This window comes from Cynocephalus volans, chromosome 14, assembly GCF_027409185.1.
Source record: "Cynocephalus volans isolate mCynVol1 chromosome 14, mCynVol1.pri, whole genome shotgun sequence".
NCBI lineage: Eukaryota > Metazoa > Chordata > Mammalia > Dermoptera > Cynocephalidae > Cynocephalus > Cynocephalus volans.
In genome coordinates, this window is record NC_084473.1 from 89,375,758 (window position 1) to 89,396,822 (window position 21,065).

A 21,065-nucleotide genomic window follows, 5' to 3' on the forward strand; every position below is an offset into this window, starting at 1 on the left:
ATTCCATTAAGCTTCAATTTGAGCAAAAATTGTAGTTACTTAAACTGAAAATGAAAGATAAGTCAAAACTATTTATGAAGAGAGACCAAAAATATCATCAGGTTTCTTGCTGTGCTTCTGGATTTCAGGAGCAGGCTCATTTGAACACGGAATCGACCCTGAAGGGAACTCACCCCTACTTTCAGAATGTGGGGGTGGAGGTGACAATCCAGCTCCTAGAGGAACATAAGGAGGAAATCCCCTCAGTGAATAGACATTTCTCATTGCAAATGGAGGTGGTGGCTGGACAGAGAAATCCCTTGGTAGAAAATAATTTTGAGGAGCTCCATACATGCTTCCTGGAGGAGGTGGAGGAAAAGGAGGTTCTCTTCTCATGAATGGACCCCTCCTATCCACTGGAAACAATGGACCTCTGATTGCAGGAAAAGGTGGAGGAGCAAAGCCAGGGCCACTTGCTTCCCTTTCAGCAGGCACAGATGAATGAGGCACATTTACATTACCAAGGTCGTCTTTGGTTTCATTTCTGCTGGATTCCGTTTGTGAGGGCTTTGGCCCATCCACTTTATCCAAAGAAGCCAGGTGAAAACTTCTCAGTTCTGCTGGGCCAGACGGTCCACCAGGATTAGGATCAAAGCCGTCTTGCCTTTGTGGAAGAAGAGCTGGATCAGAACATGGGTGGCCTGGTGGAGGAATCATCATCCTTCGGTGTTGTTCCCACGGAGGTGACAGGAACCCAGATGGAGGTGGTGGCTGCACAGGGAAATCCCTTGGGAGATAATAATTTTGAGGAGCTCCATACATGCTTCCTGGAGGAGGTGGAGGAAAAGGAGGTTCTCTTCTCATGAATGGACCCCTCCTATCCACTGGAAACAATGGACCTCTGATTGCAGGAAAAGGTGGAGGAGCAAAGCCAGGGCCACTTGCTTCCCTTTCAGCAGGCACAGATGAATGAGGCACATTTACATTACCAAGGTCGTCTTTGGTATCATTTCTGCTGGATTCCGTTTGTGAGGGCTTTGGCCCATCCACTTTATCCAAAGAAGCCAGGTTAAAACTTCTGAGCTCTGCTGGGCCAGACGGTCCACCAGGATCAGGATCAAATCCGTCTTGCCTTTGTGGAAGAAGAGCTGGATCAGAACATGGGTGGCCTGGTGGAGGGATCCTCATCCTCCGGTGCTGTTCCCACGGAGGTGACAGGTACCCACATGGTGCTCCATGAGAATCGGTTAACCTATCACAGCCCGATTCTCCTCTTTCATTGGTCATCTGGTGATCCAGAGTATTCTCTGGGCCTCTTGAGCCTCTTCCTCCTCCTCGCCCTGGAGTCAAAGGTGCGAGTCTGAGTGGAGAGAGAAAAGCTCTCGTTTCGGATGAGGGTCGACCCACTGGTGAGGCACCACATGGGGAATGCTCTCCGCCAAATGCTGTCTTTGGAACATCAACTACATATGGATCTTTTTTGAAAAGTTCAAATTTAAACTCTTTTTCAGCTAATTTTTGTCTCTTGGAAACATTTACTTTCCTTAAATACCTGAGGTGTCTTTCAGCAGTCTCAGCTGCCACCCAGCTGCCATGCGCTTCTTTCTCATAGGAAGTCATCTGCCCTTGATAAGAACGAACGCTTCTCTCCAATTCTTCTTCTGCATCTCTGGCTCTCCTTCTGTAGGTCTCCAGTTCCTCAGCTGCATGGCTCATCTTCTCTTCTACTTTGGAAAGTTTCTCCTCCTTCTCTAACCGGTCCTTTTCCTCTGCTATTAACTTCCTGTGGAGTTTCATTCCATTTTCTTGATACAGTTCAGTCATTCCTTTAAGTTTCTGCCGAAGCTTCTGATTTTCACTTTCCAACTGTGTGTTTTCTGACTGTAAAGATGCTTGTTCAGTCTGGAGATTTGTAATATGCTCTATAAGCTCTTCCTTTGTTTTATCTACTTCAGACAACTCAGTGTAAATTTGGTTTCTTTCTCCTTCTAGGGTTTTGAAAGAAGCATTTAACTTAGCAGTGTGAATCAGTTTCTTCAAAGCTCCTTCTGGCGGATCATCTAAGCGAGCACCATTTTGTGATTCGCTCTTCATCTCCAATTCCAAGTCATCAGCCATCATGTCTTCTCTAAGCACAGCAGCCCAGTCTGTCATCTTGAGCAAGCGTTCAGCCAGAGACTTGATGTGATTTTCTTTATCACTCAGAACTCGTTCTGCCTGGACTTTGGAGTTTTCAAATATTATTTTCTGTTTATTAAGTTCACTCACTTGTTCTTTCAATACTTCCGCTTCTTGTAAAAGCTGTTTCTGGCTTTCCTGAAGTTGGGAATTTTCATTCAAGGCGTCTTTTATTGCCACCTTCAGACGTTCTTCATTCATTTGAAATATTTTGCAGATTAGTTTGGCTTCAGCTACTTGTGACTGGATGGATTTCGATTCATCTTCTAGGGACTGTATCCTTTTTGAAATATCCGCCATCAATTCATCTTGCTCACAATGTTTAGATTTCTGTTCCTTTAATTCTTTTGCTAGAAAGACTATTTCATCCTCAAGTTTAGATTTGGAGCTGCTCAGCTTTTCATAGGTTGCCTCCAAGCTTTGTGCTTCTGTTGACCCCTTCTCAAAGCTGGCATCCTTCACAGCTGACTCCAAGCCTTCATACTCCTCTTGAACAACGCAAAGTTTGTCAAGTAGTTTACATTTTTCTTCAATTAGTCCAGAAAGCTTTTCAGCAAGCTTTTTCTCTCTTCTTACATAAAGCCAGCTTCTCACCGATCGAACACTTCTCCACAAAAACAAGAGAATCAAAAATCCAGTAAGAGCCGCACATGTCACCAGTTCCCACGGAAAACCAGGGCCCGGTCTCAGGTCTTCAGGCAATGCTGCCACAGTCCTGCACAGCTTTCCCAGGACCAGCCCCAAGTACGGCTGAGGGGCAGCCCCGGGCACCTCCATGGCGCCGAGGCTGCTCCGGCTGTGGCCACAGTAGCCACGGCCTGGCCGGGCCACCACCAGCAGCTGAGACAGCTCTGCGTTCTGTCGGGAACGCGAACCGGCCCCGGCGACAGCAGCAGACACAGCGCAGCCGGCCTTGAGGGGAGCCGGGGAGCACTGGCGCCCACCGGCCTCAGGCGTCCCCCACCGCGCACCATGGTAACCAGGCCCCTTTGTGACGTCACTTCCGCCACGCGGTTCCGGAGCCTGCCCCGCGCCAGCCTGTGACACACGCTGTCCTAGCCACCCCCACCTCGGCTTGGTTTTGGCCGGGCCACCGCTGGATTTGAATCCATGTTTATAATGATCAAATCTGGGTAATCAGCATACTCATCACTCAAATATTTGTCATTTCTTTGTGCTGGGAAAATTCAAAATCCTCTCTTTTAGCTATTTGAAATTATCTAATAAATGCGTGCTGACTCTAGCCACCTTACAAAGCTGTAGATCAGTACAAATAGTTCCTCCTGTCCAGCTGCAACTTTGTATCTGTAACCTCTGCCTTTCCCCTCCTCGCCCTACCCTTCCCAGCCTCTAGTGACCACTATTCTGCTACTTCTAGGAGATCAACTTTTCCTTTGGCAATTTTTTAAAGGAAATTTTGCGATTTTAATTTCTTTCAGAGGAGCATCCTTCCTTAGATATCTGCCAAGGAACAAAAGTGTTTTCTTTGGACTAACTTTGCCAAAATAGCCGTAGAATGTGGCAATGGGAAGAGGCCTGAGACACTCTGGGCTTCAGCTGGCCCAACGCTTTCTTTATAGGTAATGAAGCAAAGGTCTACAGTAAGTGCACTACTTGTCCAGGGCTGTTTAGCTATTTAGTGGCAGAAGTGTGTTGTATTTCGGGATCTGCTGGATGTCAGTGAAATGCTCTTTGTTTAAAAAACACTTTATTGAGGAATATTTTAGATACCTTGTAATCCACCCATTTCAGGTATGCAATTCAATGAGTTCTAGTAAGTTCATCAAGTTGTGCAGCCATCACCACAAATCAGTTTTAGAACATTTTCACCACACCAATAAGATCTCCTGTACCCATTTATTCTTTCCCCCCCCCAATTTTATTGGTTATGAATATTCACGGGATGCAAGGCTGATTGTCACCGTTCATACCCAAGCTGTGATGGCCAGATTCATACTGGCCACATGACCGTTACATTTTATTGTATCACCTTTATTGACTTTCATATGTTGAACCATCCTTGTATCCCTGGCATGAATCCCACTTCAGGTGCCTGAAACCTCTGCCAAGTTTCTCTTTTTGGTGCCCATAGGAGCCAGCCTGTGCCGCTGGTTCCCATGGAAACAGATCCCTGAGACACACCCTGCCTTGCAGCACGCACAAAGCGCTTGCTCGCCCTTTGCCTTTTCTTTTTTGTTTTTTTAGCCAGCCAGTTAGTTCCAACTTTCAGGACCCCAGGGGAATAAAATGAGGACTGTTCCAGAGGGGAGGCAGCTGCCCAGGTGTCTGGCCCAAGCTCCCAGCCCACCCTGCCCCCTGGGGAAAGGGGGGGCAAGCCTCAGGTCAGGGCACAGCTCCCCAGGAGCCCCTCGGCCTTTCAAGGCCAGGACAGCCCTGCTCCTTTGGCTCCCAGCACACTTCCAGGAGCAGGGACGCACTGAGCGTTTTGAGTCTTCACGGTGGACTTGGGAGGAAGGTGTCTTTATCTCACTCTATGGATGATGACAGTGAGACCCAGAAAAGTAAAAGGGTTTGCCCAAGTCACAGGCTAGAAAGTGACAAAGCCGGGACATAAAGCCTGTTCCTTTCATCCCAAAGCGAGCATGGCGGTCAAGATGCACCCCAACCGATGACACACCCATGTTTCATACGTCAGCTTGGAGACTTGCTGATCACACTGCCCAGGACAGGCCTGGCCTTCCTTACTGTGTGAACTGAAAAGGTAGGACCAGAGAAGCCCACCCCCAAACCAGTGCTGCCCTCTGGTGAGTCACCCTCCCACTGCTCAGAGGTGCTTTCTTCGAAGTTAACAAGCTGTGCAACCAAACAGGTCAGGACGACTGCCCTGCCCACTGGGCCCCCCAGGCCCCGGGGCCTTGGGAACCTCCCACTGCAGCAGCCAACCTGGAGGGTTCCCCTCATGCAACACAGATGTGAATGTTCCTGCCCGCTGCCACGACCCCCCTCTGCCACTGGGTCCTTTCCCAGGCAGGAGGGAATGGGGACCGAGGACGCCTGAGTTGGCTCCTTGCATGGGCCTCAGCGGTGGCCGTGCTGTGGGCACGTGGCCATTAGCAAACTCCCCAAGAGAGAGTCAGTTTTGCAAGAGTCTCTGGCAGCTATCAGACCCAGAAAAGGGGCGGAAGGCTGCAGGAGTGCCTGCCCTGTTAGCTACGAGCTTGAGCCTGATGGGTTGGAACTGTGCTTTTCCTCCCACGGTGGCAGGAGCCCGAGGGCAGGGCAGTTTGGAAGTGGAAAGGGAAGGAACCGTTTCAAGTCTGGATGAAGGCTGCGTTTCCTTATGTTGCAGTTACTGAGCACTTCACACTGGAGGCGGCGGTGATGAGACGCGTTAGCTGACCAGGGTCTCTTACTCTCATCCCAGGCAGGGGAGGGGCTTGGCAAGCCCCACCCACAAGTCTTGGGGTCTCCTGGACCTTCCTCATGACCCCCTCCACTCCAGGCCCAAGTTCAATCCCTCCTCCCCAGGACCCCAAGCCGGCAGGTGGAGCTCTTCCGTACCTTTCCCTCAGGCCCTTTCTACTCTTGGGCCTGGCTGAGGGGCAGAGACAGAGAAATTCCCCCTCGGGGTTTGGGCCCTGCCCCACCAAGAGCCCCTGCCTGAGACCAAGGCCCCTCTGGGAGGGGGGTGCGTCTCACCATGCATGTGGTGCCCGCTCTTTAAAGAAGGTCAATAAACACCTGTTGCCCCCCCAAAGCCCTCCTCTGGTTGCCACAGAACTCAGGGATGTCACCAGGACACTGAGCCAGCACAGCTGTGGAACTGGAAACCACTTAAAGCAGCTTTATTTGTGTCCACCTCTGGCCCTTGAAACCTCTTCTGCTGGCCAGTCCTCCCACGGCCAGATGGAAACCTGACAGGCCCAGGCTGCTTCTTGGTAGGGAAATACCCGTGGTCTCCACCACTTCACGTCACACAGCACCGCTCGGCTCACGTCCAGGCCCAACAATAAAAAGGGCCTGACGTCATCGTCAAGTCCCCTGCTTTGAAGTGGAGGCCGCTCCTGCTGCCCCGGCCTGGTGGGGTGGGAAGCCTCGGCCGGGCAGCAGGCGTGGTCAGCCTCCAGCTGAACTGTGCTCTGGGCTTGGCGGAGGTTGAAAGCTACGCCTCTTTCTCTCATCGGCATCTCCAAGGGTCTTCAGAGCCCGGACATGGTCCCCACTGTCCCCCTGACTAGAATATTTTGTGTGGGCCTCAGAGAACCAAGGAGCCCCTGACGGGTAGCGGCAGCCCCACCTTCTCTTGGCCTGCGTCTGTTCACTGCCCAGGCTGCCTCCTGGGACTGGGCCTGTGAGATTCCACGCCGACTCTCTCACACGAGGCCCTCACCTGGGCCGTCGGCCCTCTCCTCAGCTCCGCCATCAAAGCAGCCAGCCTGTCTCTTGCCCTCTAGACTTTGGGGTGGGGGTGGGGGTGAGGCATCAGTCCACTGGATTTCTCCACCTGCGGAGGACACCTCAAAGCCTAAAGCTCTCTTTAAAGCCCTCTTCCTCTGGCTTGATGTGAACGAGGGCATCTCACCTCACCCTCTGGTCTCAGCTCACCTCCCTGATATCCCCGCCTCTAACCTCAACACTTGACTCCTTGGTACCCTTGGTGTGGGTGAGGGGTCAGGCCATCTCTTCTCTAAATGCGGCATCAATGTGGGCAGGGGTCAGGGGCTGGGCGGGGTCATCTCACGGCACACACCGGCCTTCCTCCCCACATGGGGCTGTGATCATCAGTGTTTGTACGAGGGTTGGAAGCTAACTGCTCCATGCTTGTCCAGAAAGTGCAAGGAAGGATTTGGGACCATGGAGGAGGGGCCCATGGTGTGGACCAGGCTGGCTGCCAGCCTCCTGGTTTGGTCCCTGGCATTTAGGCTCAGAGAGACAGGGTGCTAGGAGGTAAGATGGGAGGCCCAGAGGGTGGGGAGGGACACTGGCCACCACCACCCAGAGCAGGGCCTCAGGCTGACTCCAGAGAACTCAGTTATGTCCTGAAATGCCACCATCATACGTTGACTCCTTTGGGTAAGTATTGCCTTTGCTATGCAGCCCACATCCAGTCTCTGCATCCTAGTTTCTCAGCCCTCAGGTAGATAAGCAACAAGTCCTGTCTCTTGGTTGATCCTTGTAAAGCGTATAACACGCTTCCCCGTTGATACTCATAGCTCGATAAATAAATGTTAACTCACACTGCTTGTCCCTTCGGGTAGCATGGGCAGGCTCTCGCCCACCAGGCGACCCTCTCTTAGCACAACTCGGCCAACTGGAGCTGCCCTGGCCAGTCACCTGAGACCTTGGATGCCTTGGCCCATCTGGCATTTCTTTGGCAGAATCTTCCATGGGGCCTTTTGCTGGGTGGCAAGGCTGGAGCGTCTGGCACAACAATTCGAGTTTGCAAATACAAAAGCCACATCTTAAACATCACAAATTAGAACTGTGGTTTGGCAAAATATTTTTGTGCTCCTTTGAGGACCTGAAACTCCAAGAATAGTAGAAAACAGAATGTCTGGGATATTTATATACAGGTTAAGAGTCTCTAATCCAAAAATCCAAACTCCTAAACTTTTTGAGTGCTAACATGACACTCAAAGGAAATGCTCATTGGAGCATTCTGCAAATGTATTCTCCAAATATTCCCAAATCTGAAAACATCCTAAATCCAAAATACTTTCCAAGCATTTTGGATAAGGGGTACTCAATCTGTATTTTAATGGGGAGAAGAGAATGACAAAGTTGACTGTGGGACCGCAGGCCGCCAGAGTCATCCGACAGCCATGTTACACATGGTGTAGACAGCTGGAAGCCAGGAGTCATCTCATGCACGCACCTGTCTCCAGAGGCCTGACGCAATACCTCAGACAATGAAGAGACCAACACTAGAATTTTGATTAGACTCAACACATCCACAATTCAACTCAATTTAAAATTGCCTCACATACTCTTGGTAGCAATAAAACTGCAGCCTTTGGAAGATAATCTGGTCCTATCTTTCAGTATTTTCCATGTGGATATTCTTTGTCCCATCAGTGTCACCTCTAGGCCCAAACCCAGAGAAATCTCTGAAGGACACCAGGATGCTCACTGCAGCATTGTGTAGGACAGCACAACCTGGACACAACCTGAGTGTCCACCCGTGGGGCACGGGGTAAATACATGATGGTAAAATCATAATGGATGCAGCTTTAAAAAAGAATGAGACGGTCCTCTCTACCCTGACATGGAAATAGAGGTCTGCAGGTTTCTAGATATCAGAGCAGATTTAAACACAGGTGTTCGGACAGCGCAACGGGACCTGAGCTGAGGGACAGGAAAGTGCAGCCTCAAGACCCCCTGTCATTCCGCTTTCTCGCTCTCTTTCCCTGGGATCCAGAACCTCCGCCCTCCTTTTAGGTGCACTGGCTGGGGAGAGGCTGTGGCGGGAGCGGGAGCACGCGGGCAGCGGCTCAAGCGGGGCAGAGGCTGCAGCGGGATCAGGAGCGGGCGGGCAGCGGCCGGAGCCGGGCAGAGCCTGCAGGGGGATCGGGAGCGCGCAGGCAGCGGATCGAGCGGGACAGAGGCTGGAGCGGGAGCAGGAGGGCGCAGGCAACAGCTGGAGCTGGGCAAAGGCGGAGGCGGGAGCGGGAGCGTGAGCGTCGGGGCAGCGGCGGGAGAGGGGCAGAGGCTCGAGAGGGGCAGAGGCTGCAGCTAGATCGGGAGTGGGCGGGCAGCGGCTCTAGCCGGGCAGAGTCTGCAGCGGGAGCGGGAGGGCGTGGGCAACAGCTGGAGCTGGGCAAAGGCTGCGGTGGGGCGGGAGCAGGAGGGAGTGGGAAACAGCTGGAGCTGGGCAAAGACTGCTGCGTGAGCTGGAGCGCTAGCGTGCGGGCAGAAGCTCGAGCGGGGCAGAGGTTGCGGCGGGATCGGGAACGCGCAGGCAGCGCCTCGAGCGGTGCAGAGGCTGCAGCGTGATCGGGAGCACGGAGGCAGCGGCTCGAGCGGGGCAGAGGCTGCTGTGGGATCAGGAGCGGGTGGGGAGCGGCTCGAGCCCGGCAGAGCCTGCAGGGGGAGCGGGAGCGCACGGGCGGCGGCTCCAGCCAGGCAGAGGCTGCAGCGGGATCGGGAGCGCGCAGGCAGCGGCTCGAGCAGGGCAGAGGCTGCAGCCAGATCGGGAGCGCGCGGGCAGCGGCTCCAGGCGGGCAGAGGCTGCAGCGAGATCGGGAGCGTGCGGGCAGCCGCTGGAGCGAGGCAGGGGCTGCAGTGGGATCGTGAGCACGGGCAGCGGCTCCAGCAGGGCAAAAGCTGCAGCGGTATCGGGAGCAAGCGGGCAGCAGCTCTAGCGGAGCAGAGGCTGGAGCGGGAGCAGGAGGGCTCGGGCAACAGCTGGAGCTGGGCCAAGGCGGAGGCGGGAGCGGGAGCGTGAGTGTGCGGGCAGCGGCGGGAGAGGGGCAGAGGCTCGAGAGGGGCAGAGGCTGCAGCGTGATCGGGAGAGCCAGGGCAGCGGCTGCAGCAGGGCAGAGGATGCAGCGGGAGCGGGAGGGCGTGGGCAACAGCTGGAGCTGGGCAAAGGCTGCGGTGGGGCGGGAGCAGGAGGGGGTGGGAAACAGCTCGAGCTGGGCAAAGACTGCAGCGGGAGCTGGAGCGCTAGCGTGCGGGCAGAAGCTCGAGCGGGGCAGAGGCTGCAGCGCGATCGGGAGCGCGCAGGCAGCGGCTCGAGCGGGGCAGAGGCTGCTGCGGGATCAGGAGCGGGTGGGCAGCGGCTCGAGCCGGGCAGAGCCTGCAGGGGGAGCGGGAGCGCACGGGCGGCGGCTCCAGCCAGGCAGAGGCTGCAGCGGGATCGGGAGCGCGCAGGCAGCGGCTCGAGCAGGGCAGAGGCTGCAGCCAGATCGGGAGCGCGGGGGCAGCGGCTCAAGCGGTGCAGAGGCTGCAGCCAGATCGGGAGCGTGCGGGCAGCTGCTCGAGCGGGGCAGAGGCTGCAGCGGGATCGGGAACGCGCGGGCAGTGGCTCCAGCTGGGCAGAGGCTGCAGCCTGAGCGGGAGCGCGCGGGCAGCCGCTCTAGAGAGGCAGAGGCTGCAGCGGGATCGTGAGCGCGGGCAGCGGCTCCAGCAGGGCAAACGCTGCAGCGGGATCGGAAGCAAGCGGGCAGCAGCTGTAGCGGAGCAGAGGCTGGAGCCGGAGCAGGAGGGCGCGGGCAATAGCTGGAGCTGGGCAAAGGCGGAGGCGGGAGCGGGCGCGTGAGCGGGGGGGAAGCTGCTCGAGAGGGGCAGAAGCTCGAGAGGGGCACGGGCTGCAGCGGGATCGGGAGGGCGCGGGCAGCGACTCAAACAGGGCAGAGGCTGCAGCGGGATCGGGAGCGCCAGGGCAGCGGCTCGAGCCAGGCAGAGGCTGCAGCGCGATCGGGAGCGCACGGCAGCAGCTCGAACGGGGCAGAGGCTGCAGCGGGAGCAGGAGCGGGAGCGTGCATGCAGCGGCTGCAGCGGGGCAGCGGCTGGAAAGGGGCAGAGGCTGGAAAGGGGGGCTGCATAGGGAGCGGGAGCTGGCGGCAGCAGCTCCAATGGGCCGACGCTGCAGTGAGATCGGGAGCACGCGGGCAGCGGCTCTAGCGGGGCAGAGGCTGCAGCTGAGCGGGAGCGCTGGAGCGCTGAGGAGGCCGCTGCAGCGCTGACGCTCCTCAGAAGCAGCTGGACTCTCCTACCTGCTGCTGCAGGAATCTGTGGCAACACGTTGCTTTGGTGGAAGAATGTGAAGCAAGTTGAGCTTCACAGAGACACTAACTGCAGAAGAAGTGCTTCAGCAGCCACTTCAGATGACTGTGGAGGGTCTTTGATGCTGCACCAAAACTCAACTGACAAATACTAGGTTTTTAAAGGCCAAGAAGCTTTAGAGAAGAAAATTTCCAGAAAAATGGCTTTGGTTTGAGGAGAACACCCGTGAACAAAGAAAAACGGAAGCACTCCCCTCAGGACAACCTCGGGATACGTCACTTCACAGACGCGGCTGGAGGTTTTTACCCACATGGGCCCGGCCTCTTCTTCTGTCTGTCTCTGAATCTGCCTGAGAAAAGATCTGCAGATGGTTATGGCCACTGCCTCATTTCCAGTTTCCAATATTCTGCAAGTTTCTTTCTTGGCCAATTCTAATCTGGAAGAAGAGACGGAAGGAAACTGTGGAAAATGTAATTAATTCCCAGCTTAGCTGCACTGACAGAGTACAAAGCACCAGAGTGTAATGCCACATACTGTCTTTTTTCTAAGGCATAAATATGAGACTTACCAAATTATTTTCTAGATAAGAAATATCAAAGAATTTTCTAGAGAATTTCCCCTATTTTACAAAAAAAGAATTTTTTTTTTTTGCAAAAACTGAGAAGAAAATCTCATTTATTTTGTTAATGCATACCACCCATATAGGCGCTATAGAGTTGAATGATTTTTTTTCCCCCAAGGATTAAAGTTCTTAACGTTGCGGTCACATGGAAATCATCCTTAATTTTAACCTAAAGATTGACTGGTGCATATTCTTCAGATATTTCAAGCAAAACTTAGCAGTAATGTATTATTTTTATCATCAGAAAAACGTTAACTGTCAATTACACACACACATGCATAATTATATAATACACACATCTCCATGTACGGCGGCACTTCACAAAGCTCAGGGAAGATTCATATTATCTTTCAATTCTATTTTTCCACAAACATTTTGAAGTTCTCAGATACCCATATATGCAGGATGTTATATGGCTTTTTACCTGTATACAGTGCTCACTGTTTTCTATTCATAAAAAATTTAAATTAGAACCATAGAAGCATCATTATACCCTCCTTACAGGTTTCTTTCTAGATAGTAAAGGTCTATGAAACACACAAACACTGGTTAATAATATGCTTCATCTTCTTATCATATCTTCTCACCACAGACTTTTTCATTGCAGCATGGACAGAGGCTTAGATTTCATGTTTTAAGAGCATAAAAATATCCATCGACAGCAAGTTTTTATAAATAGAGGGTCTTGAAGGGTCTTAGATCCACAATTTCTTTTGGTAATTTTAAAAGATTATTATTATTTTTAACGGACACCTAATAACTGTACATATTTATGGGGTACATTGTGATTTTTTTAATTAAAAACCTAGCTGATTTTATTATTATTATCAATACCAAGCAAGTCTTTAAATCAATGAAAATTTAATTAAGCATAAAGTTACTTTCACATTTGTCTACAACCGTAGTAAATACAGTTCTTGGCATAAAGACACAGCCCTTGGAGTTTAAAACATCCCCAACTGCAAGATAACCTAAATAAATTTCCCATTATTGTTTATGTAATAGTGGGTTAGTTAATCAAATTAAAATAATTATACAATCTAGGATAAAATAAAATGGAAATAATTTACTCACGAAATTCATATTTAAATCATCTTTATTTACAAAATAGTATCCTGAGAATTATAATTCCATTAAGCTTCAATTTGAGCAAAAATTGTAGTTACTTAAACTGAAAATGAAAGATAAGTCAAAACTATTTATGAAGAGAGACCAAAAATATCATCAGGTTTCTTGCTGTGCTTCTGGATTTCAGGAGCAGGCTCATTTGAGCACGGAATCGACCCTGAAGGGAACTCACCCCTACTTTCAGAATGTGGGGGTGGAGGTGACAATCCAGCTCCTAGAGGAACATAAGGAGGAAATCCCCTCAGTGAATAGACATTTCTCATTGCAAATGGAGGTGGTGGCTGGACAGAGAAATCCCTTGGTAGAAAATAATTTTGAGGAGCTCCATACATGCTTCCTGGAGGAGGTGGAGGAAAAGGAGGTTCTCTTCTCATGAATGGACCCCTCCTATCCACTGGAAACAATGGACCTCTGATTGCAGGAAAAGGTGGAGGAGCAAAGCCAGGGCCACTTGCTTCCCTTTCAGCAGGCACAGATGAATGAGGCACATTTACATTACCAAGGTCGTCTTTGGTATCATTTCTGCTGGATTCCGTTTGTGAGGGCTTTGGCCCATCCACTTTATCCAAAGAAGCCAGGTGAAAACTTCTCAGTTCTGCTGGGCCAGACGGTCCACCAGGATTAGGATCAAAGCCGTCTTGCCTTTGTGGAAGAAGAGCTGGATCAGAACATGGGTGGCCTGGTGGAGGAATCATCATCCTTCGGTGTTGTTCCCACGGAGGTGACAGGAACCCAGATGGAGGTGGTGGCTGCACAGGGAAATCCCTTGGGAGATAATAATTTTGAGGAGCTCCATACATGCTTCCTGGAGGAGGTGGAGGAAAAGGAGGTTCTCTTCTCATGAATGGACCCCTCCTATCCACTGGAAACAATGGACCTCTGATTGCAGGAAAAGGTGGAGGAGCAAAGCCAGGGCCACTTGCTTCCCTTTCAGCAGGCACAGATGAATGAGGCACATTTACATTACCAAGGTCGTCTTTGGTATCATTTCTGCTGGATTCCGTTTGTGAGGGCTTTGGCCCATCCACTTTATCCAAAGAAGCCAGGTTAAAACTTCTGAGCTCTGCTGGGCCAGACGGTCCACCAGGATCAGGATCAAATCCGTCTTGCCTTTGTGGAAGAAGAGCTGGATCAGAACATGGGTGGCCTGGTGGAGGGATCCTCATCCTCCGGTGCTGTTCCCACGGAGGTGACAGGTACCCACATGGTGCTCCATGAGAATCGGTTAACCTATCACAGCCCGATTCTCCTCTTTCATTGGTCATCTGGTGATCCAGAGTATTCTCTGGGCCTCTTGAGCCTCTTCCTCCTCCTCGCCCTGGAGTCAAAGGTGCGAGTCTGAGTGGAGAGAGAAAAGCTCTCGTTTCGGATGAAGGTCGACCCACTGGTGAGGCACCACATGGGGAATGCTCTCCGCCAAATGCTGTCTTTGGAACATCAACTACATATGGATCTTTTTTGAAAAGTTCAAATTTAAACTCTTTTTCAGCTAATTTTTGTCTCTTGGAAACATTTACTTTCCTTAAATACCTGAGGTGTCTTTCAGCAGTCTCAGCTGCCACCCAGCTGCCATGCGCTTCTTTCTCATAGGAAGTCATCTGCCCTTGATAAGAACGAACGCTTCTCTCCAATTCTTCTTCTGCATCTCTGGCTCTCCTTCTGTAGGTCTCCAGTTCCTCAGCTGCATGGCTCATCTTCTCTTCTACTTTGGAAAGTTTCTCCTCCTTCTCTAACCGGTCCTTTTCCTCTGCTATTAACTTCCTGTGGAGTTTCATTCCATTTTCTTGATACAGTTCAGTCATTCCTTTAAGTTTCTGCCGAAGCTTCTGATTTTCACTTTCCAACTGTGTGTTTTCTGACTGTAAAGATGCTTGTTCAGTCTGGAGATTTGTAATATGCTCTATAAGCTCTTCCTTTGTTTTATCTACTTCAGACAACTCAGTGTAAATTTGGTTTCTTTCTCCTTCTAGGGTTTTGAAAGAAGCATTTAACTTAGCAGTGTGAATCAGTTTCTTCAAAGCTCCTTCTGGCGGATCATCTAAGCGAGCACCATTTTGTGATTCGCTCTTCATCTCCAGTTCCAAGTCATCAGCCATCATGTCTTCTCTAAGCACAGCAGCCCAGTCTGTCATCTTGAGCAAGCGTTCAGCCAGAGACTTGATGTGATTTTCTTTATCACTCAGAACTCGTTCTGCCTGGACTTTGGAGTTTTCAAATATTATTTTCTGTTTATTAAGTTCACTCACTTGTTCTTTCAATACTTCCGCTTCTTGTAAAAGCTGTTTCTGGCTTTCCTGAAGTTGGGAATTTTCATTCAAGGCGTCTTTTATTGCCACCTTCAGACGTTCTTCATTCATTTGAAATATTTTGCAGATTAGTTTGGCTTCAGCTACTTGTGACTGGATGGATTTCGATTCATCTTCTAGGGACTGTATCCTTTTTGAAATATCCGCCATCAATTCATCTTGCTCACAATGTTTAGATTTCTGTTCCTTTAATTCTTTTGCTAGAAAGACTATTTCATCCTCAAGTTTAGATTTGGAGCTGCTCAGCTTTTCATAGGTTGCCTCCAAGCTTTGTGCTTCTGTTGACCCCTTCTCAAAGCTGGCATCCTTCACAGCTGACTCCAAGCCTTCATACTCCTCTTGAACAACGCAAAGTTTGTCAAGTAGTTTACATTTTTCTTCAATTAGTCCAGAAAGCTTTTCAGCAAGCTTTTTCTCTCTTCTTACATAAAGCCGGCTTCTCACCGATCGAACACTTCTCCACAAAAACAAGAGAATCAAAAATCCAGTAAGAGCCGCACATGTCACCAGTTCCCACGGAAAACCAGGGCCCGGTCTCAGGTCTTCAGGCAATGCTGCCACAGTCCTGCACAGCTTTCCCAGGACCAACCCCAAGTACGGCTGAGGGGCAGCCCCGGGCACCTCCATGGCGCCGAGGCTGCTCCGGCTGTGGCCACAGTAGCCACGGCCTGGCCGGGCCACCACCAGCAGCTGAGACAGCTCTGCGTTCTGTCGGGAACGCGAACCGGCCCCGGCGACAGCAGCAGACACAGCGCAGCCGGCCTTGAGGGGAGCCGGGGAGCACTGGCGCCCACCGGCCTCAGGCGTCCCCCACCGCGCACCATGGTAACCAGGCCCCTTTGTGACGTCACTTCCGCCACGCGGTTCCGGAGCCTGCCCCGCGCCAGCCTGTGACACACGCTGTCCTAGCCACCCCCACCTCGGCTTGGTTTTGGCCGGGCCACCGCTGGATTTGAATCCATGTTTATAATGATCAAATCTGGGTAATCAGCATACTCATCACTCAAATATTTGTCATTTCTTTGTGCTGGGAAAATTCAAAATCCTCTCTTTTAGCTATTTGAAATTATCTAATAAATGCGTGCTGACTCTAGCCACCTTACAAAGCTGTAGATCAGTACAAATAGTTCCTCCTGTCCAGCTGCAACTTTGTATCTGTAACCTCTGCCTTTCCCCTCCTCGCCCTACCCTTCCCAGCCTCTAGTGACCACTATTCTGCTACTTCTAGGAGATCAACTTTTCCTTTGGCAATTTTTTAAAGGAAATTTTGCGATTTTAATTTCTTTCAGAGGAGCATCCTTCCTTAGATATCTGCCAAGGAACAAAAGTGTTTTCTTTGGACTAACTTTGCCAAAATAGCCGTAGAATGTGGCAATGGGAAGAGGCCTGAGACACTCTGGGCTTCAGCTGGCCCAACGCTTTCTTTATAGGTAATGAAGCAAAGGTCTACAGTAAGTGCACTACTTGTCCAGGGCTGTTTAGCTATTTAGTGGCAGAAGTGTGTTGTATTTCGGGATCTGCTGGATGTCAGTGAAATGCTCTTTGTTTAAAAAACACTTTATTGAGGAATATTTTAGATACCTTGTAATCCACCCATTTCAGGTATGCAATTCAATGAGTTCTAGTAAGTTCATCAAGTTGTGCAGCCATCACCACAAATCAGTTTTAGAACATTTTCACCACACCAATAAGATCTCCTGTACCCATTTATTCTTTTTCCCCCCCAATTTTATTGGTTATGAATATTCACGGGATGCAAGGCTGATTGTCACCGTTCATACCCAAGCTGTGATGGCCAGATTCATACTGGCCACATGACCGTTACATTTTATTGTATCACCTTTATTGACTTTCATATGTTGAACCATCCTTGTATCCCTGGCATGAATCCCACTTCAGGTGCCTGAAACCTCTGCCAAGTTTCTCTTTTTGGTGCCCATAGGAGCCAGCCTGTGCCGCTGGTTCCCATGGAAACAGATCCCTGAGACACACCCTGCCTTGCAGCACGCACAAAGCGCTTGCTCGCCCTTTGCCTTTTCTTTTTTGTTTTTTTAGCCAGCCAGTTAGTTCCAACTTTCAGGACCCCAGGGGAATAAAATGAGGACTGTTCCAGAGGGGAGGCAGCTGCCCAGGTGTCTGGCCCAAGCTCCCAGCCCACCCTGCCCCCTGGGGAAAGGGGGGGCAAGCCTCAGGTCAGGGCACAGCTCCCCAGGAGCCCCTCGGCCTTTCAAGGCCAGGACAGCCCTGCTCCTTTGGCTCCCAGCACACTTCCAGGAGCAGGGACGCGCTGAGCGTTTTGAGTCTTCACGGTGGACTTGGGAGGAAGGTGTCTTTATCTCACTCTATGGATGATGACAGTGAGACCCAGAAAAGTAAAAGGGTTTGCCCAAGTCACAGGCTAGAAAGTGACAAAGCCGGGACATAAAGCCTGTTCCTTTCATCCCAAAGCGAGCATGGCGGTCAAGATGCACCCCAACCGATGACACACCCATGTTTCATACGTCAGCTTGGAGACTTGCTGATCACACTGCCCAGGACAGGCCTGGCCTTCCTTACTGTGTGAACTGAAAAGGTAGGACCAGAGAAGCCCACCCCCAAACCAGTGCTGCCCTCTGGTGAGTCACCCTCCCACTGCTCAGAGGTGCTTTCTTCGAAGTTAACAAGCTGTGCAACCAAACAGGTCAGGACGACTGCCCTGCCCACTGGGCCCCCCAGGCCCCGGGGCCTTGGGAACCTCCCACTGCAGCAGCCAACCTGGAGGGTTCCCCTCATGCAACACAGATGTGAATGTTCCTGCCCCCTGCCACGACCCCCCTCTGCCACTGGGTCCTTCCCCAGGCAGGAGGGAATGGGGACCGAGGACGCCTGAGTTGGCTCCTTGCATGGGCCTCAGCGGTGGCCGTGCTGTGGGCACGTGGCCATTAGCAAACTCCCCAAGAGAGAGTCAGTTTTGCAAGAGTCTCTGGCAGCTATCAGACCCAGAAAAGGGGCGGAAGGCTGCAGGAGTGCCTGCCCTGTTAGCTACGAGCTTGAGCCTGATGGGTTGGAACTGTGCTTTTCCTCCCACGGTGGCAGGAGCCCGAGGGCAGGGCAGTTTGGAAGTGGAAAGGGAAGGAACCGTTTCAAGTCTGGATGAAGGCTGCGTTTCCTTATGTTGCAGTTACTGAGCACTTCACACTGGAGGCGGCGGTGATGAGACGCGTTAGCTGACCAGGGTCTCTTACTCTCATCCCAGGCAGGGGAGGGGCTTGGCAAGCCCCACCCACAAGTCTTGGGGTCTCCTGGACCTTCCTCATGACCCCCTCCACTCCAGGCCCAAGTTCAATCCCTCCTCCCCAGGACCCCAAGCCGGCAGGTGGAGCTCTTCCGTACCTTTCCCTCAGGCCCTTTCTACTGTTGGGCCTGGCTGAGGGGCAGAGACAGAGAAATTCCCCCTCGGGGTTTGGGCCCTGCCCCACCAAGAGCCCCTGCCTGAGACCAAGGCCCCTCTGGGAGGGGGGTGCGTCTCACCATGCATGTGGTGCCCGCTCTTTAAAGAAGGTCAATAAACACCTGTTGCCCCCCCAAAGCCCTCCTCTGGTTGCCACAGAACTCAGGGATGTCACCAGGACACTGAGCCAGCACAGCTGTGGAACTGGAAACCACTTAAAGCAGCTTTATTTGTGTCCACCTCTGGCCCTTGAAACCTCTTCTGCTGGCCAGTCCTCCCACGGCCAGATGGAAACCTGACAGGCCCAGGCTGCTTCTTGGTAGGGAAATACCCGTGGTCTCCACCACTTCACGTCACACAGCACCGCTCGGCTCACGTCCAGGCCCAACAATAAAAAGGGCCTGACGTCATCGTCAAGTCCCCTGCTTTGAAGTGGAGGCCGCTCCTGCTGCCCCGGCCTGGTGGGGTGGGAAGCCTCGGCCGGGCAGCAGGCGTGGTCAGCCTCCAGCTGAACTGTGCTCTGGGCTTGGCGGAGGTTGAAAGCTACGCCTCTTTCTCTCATCGGCATCTCCAAGGGTCTTCAGAGCCCGGACATGGTCCCCACTGTCCCCCTGACTAGAATATTTTGTGTGGGCCTCAGAGAACCAAGGAGCCCCTGACGGGTAGCGGCAGCCCCACCTTCTCTTGGCCTGCGTCTGTTCACTGCCCAGGCTGCCTCCTGGGACTGGGCCTGTGAGATTCCACGCCGACTCTCTCACACGAGGCCCTCACCTGGGCCGTCGGCCCTCTCCTCAGCTCCGCCATCAAAGCAGCCAGCCTGTCTCTTGCCCTCTAGACTTTGGGGTGGGGGTGGGGGTGAGGCATCAGTCCACTGGATTTCTCCACCTGCGGAGGACACCTCAAAGCCTAAAGCTCTCTTTAAAGCCCTCTTCCTCTGGCTTGATGTGAACGAGGGCATCTCACCTCACCCTCTGGTCTCAGCTCACCTCCCTGATATCCCCGCCTCTAACCTCAACACTTGACTCCTTGGTACCCTTGGTGTGGGTGAGGGGTCAGGCCATCTCTTCTCTAAATGCGGCATCAATGTGGGCAGGGGTCAGGGGCTGGGCGGGGTCATCTCACGGCACACACCGGCCTCCCTCCCCACATGGGGCTGTGATCATCAGTGTTTGTACGAGGGTTGGAAGCTAACTGCTCCATGCTTGTCCAGAAAGTGCAAGGAAGCATTTGGGACCTTGGAGGAGGGGCCCATGGTGTGGACCAGGCTGGCTGCCAGCCTCCTGGTTTGGTCCCTGGCATTTAGGCTCAGAGAGACAGGGTGCTAGGAGGTAAGATGGGAGGCCCAGAGGGTGGGGAGGGACACTGGCCACCACCACCCAGAGCAGGGCCTCAGGCTGACTCCAGGGAACTCAGTTATGTCCTGAAATGCCACCATCATACGTTGACTCCTTTGGGTAAGTATTGCCTTTGCTATGCAGCCCACATCCAGTCTCTGCATCCTAGTTTCTCAGCCCTCAGGTAGATAAGCAACAAGTCCTGTCTCTTGGTTGATCCTTGTAAAGCGTATAACACGCTTCCCCGTTGATACTCATAGCTCGATAAATAAATGTTAACTCACACTGCTTGTCCCTTCGGGTAGCATGGGCAGGCTCTCGCCCACCAGGCGACCCTCTCTTAGCACAACTCGGCCAACTGGAGCTGCCCTGGCCAGTCACCTGAGACCTTGGATGCCTTGGCCCATCTGGCATTTCTTTGGCAGAATCTTCCATGGGGCCTTTTGCTGGGTGGCAAGGCTGGAGCGTCCGGCACAACAATTCGAGTTTGCAAATACAAAAGCCACATCTTAAACATCACAAATTAGAACTGTGGTTTGGCAAAATATTTTTGTGCTCCTTTGAGGACCTGAAACTCCAAGAATAGTAGAAAACAGAATGTCTGGGATATTTATATACAGGTTAAGAGTCTCTAATCCAAAAATCCAAACTCCTAAACTTTTTGAGTGCTAACATGACACTCAAAGGAAATGCTCATTGGAGCATTCTGCAAATGTATTCTCCAAATATTCCCAAATCTGAAAACATCCTAAATCCAAAATACTTTCCAAGCATTTTGGATAAGGGGTACTCAATCTGTATTTTAATGGGGAGAAGAGAATGACAAAGTTGACTGTGGGACCGCAGGCCGCCAGAGTCATCCGACAGCCATGTTACACATGGTGTAGACAGCTGGAAGCCAGGAGTCATCTCATGCACGCACCTGTCTCCAGAGGCCTGACGCAATACCTCAGACAATGAAGAGACCAACACTAGAATTTTGATTAGACTCAACACATCCACAATTCAACTCAATTTAAAATTGCCTCACATACTCTTGGTAGCAATAAAACTGCAGCCTTTGGAAGATAATCTGGTCCTATCTTTCAGTATTTTCCATGTGGATATTCTTTGTCCCATCAGTGTCACCTCTAGGCCCAAACCCAGAGAAATCTCTGAAGGACACCAGGATGCTCACTGCAGCATTGTGTAGGACAGCACAACCTGGACACAACCTGAGTGTCCACCCGTGGGGCACGGGGTAAATACATGATGGTAAAATCATAATGGATGCAGCTTTAAAAAAGAATGAGACGGTCCTCTCTACCCTGACATGGAAATAGAGGTCTGCAGGTTTCTAGATATCAGAGCAGATTTAAACACAGGTGTTCGGACAGCGCAACGGGACCTGAGCTGAGGGA

The 21,065-nt window shown here is 51.7% G+C and overlaps 2 protein-coding genes across 2 annotated transcripts; both read right to left on the reverse strand.

The window, feature by feature from the left end:
* Positions 1–849: 849 nt before the first annotated feature.
* On the reverse strand, positions 850–2,826 carry LOC134362713 (melanoma inhibitory activity protein 2-like; the record flags this gene model as incomplete). Its single annotated transcript, XM_063077923.1, has 1 exon — positions 850–2,826. A coding segment is annotated over one exon (1,977 nt), but the record flags the coding sequence as incomplete, so codon positions are not given.
* Positions 2,827–12,691: 9,865 nt separating this feature from the next.
* LOC134363394 (melanoma inhibitory activity protein 2-like) lies at positions 12,692–15,528 on the reverse strand. Its single transcript, XM_063078995.1, is given in 4 exon segments — positions 12,692–12,717; positions 12,720–13,344; positions 13,807–13,901; positions 14,013–15,528. Coding segments are annotated over 4 exon segments (2,262 nt in total).
* Between the last annotated feature and the right edge of the window lie 5,537 nt (positions 15,529–21,065).